Source organism: Nannobrachium achirus (assembly GCF_963921795.1).
Source record: "Nannobrachium achirus genome assembly, chromosome: 1".
Taxonomy (NCBI): Eukaryota; Metazoa; Chordata; class Actinopteri; order Myctophiformes; family Myctophidae; genus Nannobrachium; species Nannobrachium achirus.
Window position 1 is genome coordinate 32,842,654 of NC_137810.1, and position 6,507 is coordinate 32,849,160.

The 6,507-nt window shown below is 44.7% G+C and overlaps 1 protein-coding gene across 1 annotated transcript; it reads left to right on the forward strand.

Moving 5' to 3' along the window:
• Positions 1-1,675: 1,675 nt before the first annotated feature.
• On the forward strand, positions 1,676-6,507 carry igfbp1a (insulin-like growth factor binding protein 1a). The gene is made up of 4 exons (XM_080722065.1): positions 1,676-2,183; positions 2,784-2,962; positions 4,118-4,246; positions 5,567-6,507. The coding sequence occupies exons 1-4, from the start codon at positions 1,814-1,816 to the stop codon at positions 5,675-5,677; spliced, it is 789 nt and encodes a 262-aa protein (XP_080578191.1). The 5' UTR covers positions 1,676-1,813; the 3' UTR covers positions 5,678-6,507.

Sequence of the window (6,507 nt, forward strand, 5' to 3'; positions counted from 1 at the left end):
CTTAGACCATGACCACAATGGAAACAACCCCCTATAGGGCTTTTTATGTTATCCTTTTAACAATCTCCGTAAACTGTGCAACCTGCAAACTGTAATAGTCTATTCAATCAATCAATCAATCAATCAATCAATCAATCAATCAATCAATCAATCAATCAGTCATCTGTGACTGACTTCATTCATAGGCTACTGAAGTCTGTTTATATAGGCTACTTCTTTCTGTAGTAGAACTGGACAGTGAGGGCATCATTGAGTGACAATTAATTCATCCAAACCTTTTCCAAAGGCATATTTGCCACAGTAGATGCGACTGCATGGGCTGAGGGGCGTGTGTATCGCAGTGTCACTGCAGAGCCCATGCAGAGCTCAAGCTTGGGTCTATTATTACCCCAGGAAACAATTACAACAGGACTTGTGCCTACTTTTACTTTTGATACTTTAAGTACAACCAATACGTTTACTCAAGTACATTTTGAATTCAGGACTACTTGTAACAGAGTATTTCTACACTGAAGCATTGGTGCGTTTAGGCTACTTGAGTAAAAGATGTGAGTATTTTTTCCACCACATGGAGACCGCATGCGCCCCAGACAGACAAGAGACGTGACTCTCATGGCGTAAACAATGGTGAACCCCCATTTGAGCAGCTATTTCTGAATTGGGTCTGCAATGCATGGATGCCTTCCTTCCCCCGTCAAATTAGAGCTGGACAGTCACTGTCTCTCTCTCTGCAGCAGCTCTATTGAGTGTGAGCGTGCGTAATCTGTGCTCATTTGTGCTGGTTTCCTAGAAGTCTGAAGGGACAATTAAAAAAAAGAACAACAACAACCTCATGAATAGCATTATTGTCCCTGAATATTGTTTGGTGTGGAAATGTTTTTTTTTTCTTTTCTGTTTGGAGGTCAAATGAAAAAAGATTACCGATTCAATTGTCCTTTGAACTTGCTTTTGGCATCAACTTTTTTTTAAATAGCCCCTCAAATAGAGCATTGGTTCTCAAAGTGGTGATGGGTATATGTAACTCAGAGATAACATTGATTTTACAATATAAATGGGGGTCCCAGAGTCAGAAATGGCATTGGGGTCCATACCGTATAGACCTATAGGTAGCCGCATGTCAAACTGGAAATTAAAATGGTTGAGAGCTGTAAAAATATAGGCTAGGCCCCTACTCTTTAATATGGGTTATGGCACATCTTTTTAAATGGGGGTCCGCATGCAGGATAACAATGTTCTGGGTCATTGACATGATGAAAAAGTTTGAGAGCCACTGACATAGAGCCAAGAAAGAATACTTAGCCTAATAGCCTATACTCTCTGAGGTACTGCTATGTGTTATTATCTAGCCCAAAGTCCTACAAGCATGTTGTAAACTCATTAATTACACTCAGTGCAATGAGAAGCGGCGTTCTCGCAACAGCACGCGCGGATGTCGTCACTCGTTCGTAATACGTGCACAGGCACTGCCTGTTCCAAAATAAACATTGACGTGATTTACGTGTTGTATTCAAAGCTCCCTGGCCGGACGTTACGCGGGCCAATCAGAGAGCATCGGATCATTACACCTTCTTTTCACAAATCATTCATAACGTCGATGCGTCAAACATTTACAAGGACCCGACTATAAATACGGCTGCGCGCAAGGGACAGTTAGACATTTTTCCCAAATCAAAGCTCAGGCAACAACTGAACGAAAACAAAAGCAAAGAACCTTGGGATCCGGGCTTAGCCTATACATATTGATTAACCCTGCCTTAATTGAACAACATCTGACAATTCTATATTTAGCAACCGGGCTCCTTCATTTGCCGAGATGAGTGGATTACATTTCAATCACGTCGTGCTGCTGGCAGCCACGGTGTGCTCCGTGCTGGCCGCGGTGACACTGGGGTCGCCGGTACCGGAGCCGATCCGCTGCGCGCCGTGCACACCCGAGAAGATGAGCGAGTGCACACCGGTGGCGCCGGGATGTGCCGAGGTGCTGCGGGAGCCGGGCTGCGGGTGCTGCCTCGCCTGCGCCCTGAAGGCTGGAGACTTGTGCGGGATCTACACGTCGCCGTGTGGCTCTGGTCTGAAGTGCACGCCGAGAGCCGGCGATCCCCGGCCGCTGCACGCCCTCACCCGGGGACAGGCTGTGTGCACGGCGACCGAGCCCGAACGGAGCCCCGAACCCCAAAGTCAAGGTACGTCCACATTCTAAAGTCTATATCACAGTGGGTTTTCAACCTTTTTCATGTCAAGATCCAATTATGTTTGCGGCGTTTGAGCCACGGACCACCATTTGATGAGATTTAGCCTCTCATCTCAGCCTCTCATAACTTGCTGTCGCTGGATAAGATTGTGTCCACAATGCCATGCTTTAGCCTAATGATGTTTTAGGACTAGGAGAGATGCAGGCAAACGTCGATCAAAATAACAATTGTGCAGACTTGTAGTTAGTTAAATAATGCAGATGTTTAACAATAATTTTACTCCCAAGAGTTACAACTCTCCATTTTACTGGGGACCACCTGGAACCCCCCTCAAGGACCACTGGTGGTCCCCAGACCACTGGTTGAGAACCACTGGTCTACGAACTCATTAAGTGTAGCCTATCTCCCTAACGGTCATTCTAAAAGCCAATTGCATAGGCTAACTCGTATTGTTTTTTCCCCTTTCTTTTTTTGCGATCTCAACAGCACAATCGAATGAACTCACACGTTAAAAACGGCGTTCATTTAACATAGTAAGTGAGTGACACTAAATAAATCCATTCACGCCGCTCTCTCCTTTTTTTCCCCCAGATCAGGGAGAGCCAGAGCCTGAGATGGAGAACGCAGCGGCCGTCTCGGACCCGGGCTCCAGCCTCTACCTCCCGGGCAGCCACGGTGCCAGCAAGCCATACGACCCGAGGGCCGCCGAGAACGCTCAGGAGAGCATGAAAGCCAAACTCAACGCCATCCGCAAGAAACTGGTCGAGCAGGTAAAACGCAAAGTCATATTAGAGGCGCTGTGTTAAACGCTGTGTCAGTGTGTGAGTAATGTTAGTATGAAAACTTTTGCGAGACGTTTGGAGAGAGTGACAGTGCACCACAAGGGGGAGCTCATATCCCTATTTTGAAAGAGCCTGTGTGTTTGTCTGCGTGTAATTCCACACGTGTGTACTGTGTATGCATTGCAGTGGTGTAAAAAGTATTCACATTTTTTACTTGAGTAAAAGTATCTATACTGCAATGTAGAAATACTCTGTACAAGTAAAATTCTGGTCATCAAAATGTACTTGAGTAAAAGTACAAAAGTAGGCTATTGGTATCAAAATGTAGGCTACTTTAAGTACCAAAAGTAGAAAGTAGGCTACTCATATGCAGAATGCCCTGTTTCACAAGTTTTCAAATGTATAACATGTAGGCTATGAAAATCTTTTGAAAATAGCATATCTATTTGCCTACTGTAGATCTAGAGGGCTGAAGTGGTTAGTGTATGTTTTGTAATAATAGTCGAAACCTACAAAGTAACTAGTAACTCAGGTTTTCAAATAATTGTAGTAAAAGTACAACGTTTGTCTCTGAAGATGTGGTGGAGTAGAAGTAAAAGTACAGAAAATTGGAAATACTCCTGTGAAGTAAAAGTACCTCAAGTACTTGAGTAAATGTACTTAGTTACTTTACACCACTGCGTGCAGGGGTGTCGCACCAAATTCTGGGCCCTGGTACAAGGATTCACTGCGGGGCCCTGTGCTTTAACTATTTAAAAATAGCAGATATACAAGCTCACAGTGCGGCGAGCTTGTAGATCTGCTATTTTCAATAGATAAATAGGTATAAAATAATTAAGGCACCCTCCACCGTGGGCCCTGGTAACTCAGTCCCACTCCCCCCCCCCCCCCCCCCTTGTGACACCCCTGACTGCGTGTATGCATATGCTCTGTATGTGTATGTGTCACATTCCTCCAATGGCTTTGGACAGTAGCCCACATGGCTGGTGTCAGTGACAGAATGATGCCTACTGCACTGTAACCAAAGTTCTTTAAGTCGTCCTACAGGCCAGGGCTCATGTCATGTGATGCTTCTGTCTGTTGACGGGGGTCAAGATGGTGTTCAGCTCATCTAACTCTCTCTCTCTCTCTCTCTCTCTCCAGGGACCCTGCCACGTTGAGCTGCAGATAGCCTTGGAGAAGATTGCAAAATCGCAGCAGAAATTAGGAGACAGGATGACTAGATTCTACCTCCCAAACTGTGACAAACATGGGCTATACAAAGCCAAGCAGGTAGGCACCCGCGTGTAAATACATATATCTCAGGATGTATTGTGTGTGTGTTGTGTGTGTGCGTGTGTGTGTGCGTGCAGCCGTGCGTGTGTGCGTGCGTGTGTGTGCACGTGCGAGCGTGTGTGTGTGTGTGTGTGTGTGTGTGTGTGTGTGTGTGTGTGTGTGTGTGTGTGTGTGTGTGTGTGTGTGTGTGTTTTGGCCTTTTTGGATGGATTCTTGACTCCAGTCAGTGTGAAAGAATCTCACCTAGTTGTGTGTTTATGTGGCCAAGATTGTGTCAACCACAGAATATCAGTGTTTGTGCGCGTGTGCACATGCATGTGTGTGCGTGTGCGTGCGTACACGACCAGGCAGGGGTTTGTTCAGCTCAGTGTTTACACCTCAGAGTATACTGAGCTAGCTGCACTGTGATGTCATTCCCATGGCTGCGGTATGACTGTACACGTGTGCATGTACACGTGTGCATGCACACGCGTGCATGCACACGCGTGCATGCACACGTGTACATGCACACTCCCACGGCCCCACGCGCACGCACGCACACACACACACAAACACACACACACACATACTTAATCGCGCACATGTACTGTGTATGCGTGTGTACATCAGTGGTAGACAATTACTCAACTCCAGCACTTGAGTCAAAGTATAGATACAACACGGTCAAATATTTCTCAACGTTTTAATATCAATGCACTGCTGCTACTTTCACTATGTACCTTTTCCCTTCCTAGAAATGCATTGGAGTCACAATATTTGTCTTTGAAGTGTCCAAAAAGTTTCGTTTAACTTTAGTTTTGTATAAATAGATACTAAATTATGTAACAGTACTCAAGTGAAGGTACTTTGTTACTGATGTACGTGCCAGGGTCATACTGTATATTAGTGGTTTTCAACCCCTTTCATATCAAGGTCCATTATTTATTCAGCATTTGAGCCGCTTTTGTTTTATCCTCTCAGACCCAAAGCGTAGACTATTTTGTTATAATTGGATAAGATTTTGTCCACAATTCCTTGTTGTATTGATGTGGCATAGGAGAGATAACAGGCAAAACGTTGATCAAAATATCAACTCTTCTACATTCTCTAATTGTGTAGACTTCTTGTAAATTACAACACGGGTCCATTGGGTTTCATTTTACACTCTCAAGAGTTAAAGATCTCTAAGGGTCCATTTGGTTACCAATTCTCCATTTGGCTGGGGACCACCTGGAACCCCTCGGGGACCACTGGTTGAGAACCGCTGCTGTATATGAACAGAAAGTGGCATATGATAACACATCTAACCTCTCTCTCTCTCTCTCTCTCTCCCTCCAGTGTGAGTCCTCTCTGGATGGACAGAGGGGTCGGTGCTGGTGCGTTTCCTCTTGGAACGGCAAGCGGATCCTGGGTTCCGCCGACCTCTCAGGAGACGCAGAGTGCCCTTAATAAAAAAGTACAGCCCGCCAGAGCGCATCAAAGGACCGAAAAGCCACTGATTTTTCTTTTTTTATAGCTTTTATTTATTCATTTTTTATTTGATTGTTTTCATCCTTGTGGTGGTGTTTGATTCAGGTACACTGTCATTGTGGGGTACTGTTGTCCTCATCCCACCCCACCCCCACCCACCAAAGAGTAGAAGAAAAAAACAAATTTTATTTTTTTGTTTTATATTGTATTTTATATGCATCTATATGCATAACTCTTACGCCTTATTTATTTTCTGATTGTATTATGTCATTTGTATTTATATTCAGTTTACTTTATTGTTATTATTATTAATATTATTATTTGTATTTGTACATAAAGTGTATATAGGGTCAGCTTGGCGGCTTGGTTCGTCACGGAATCTAAGCAACAAAAGCACTGGGGTGACCAAATCGTCATTTAGAAGGACTTCTAAATGTTATTGTTTGTTATATTGTTTGTTACCCCTGACATGATACATGATACAACTCAGCTAAAATGTCAGTAAATGCAAAAGCTCTCAGTTTGGGAATCATCCAGTAGCCTACGTCTAGAACAGGAATCCCATGGTCCAATGGGGCTCGGCATATGCTGACGGGCGGCTTCCCTTGCGGCGCCGCCTGTCTCTCACACACGGGTCTACCTTTAAACCTACCTCCGATGTTTGTGTCTCCACTGTCGGTTCTCTGTTCCACGTGTCTTGTCAAAGGACTTTGTTGCTGTTTCACTTTTTTTGCGGCGCTGATCTCTCCCAACCGGGAACACAAAGAGATGAAGCTCGTCTCTGGCGTTCCACTGTGAAGTGTGACGTG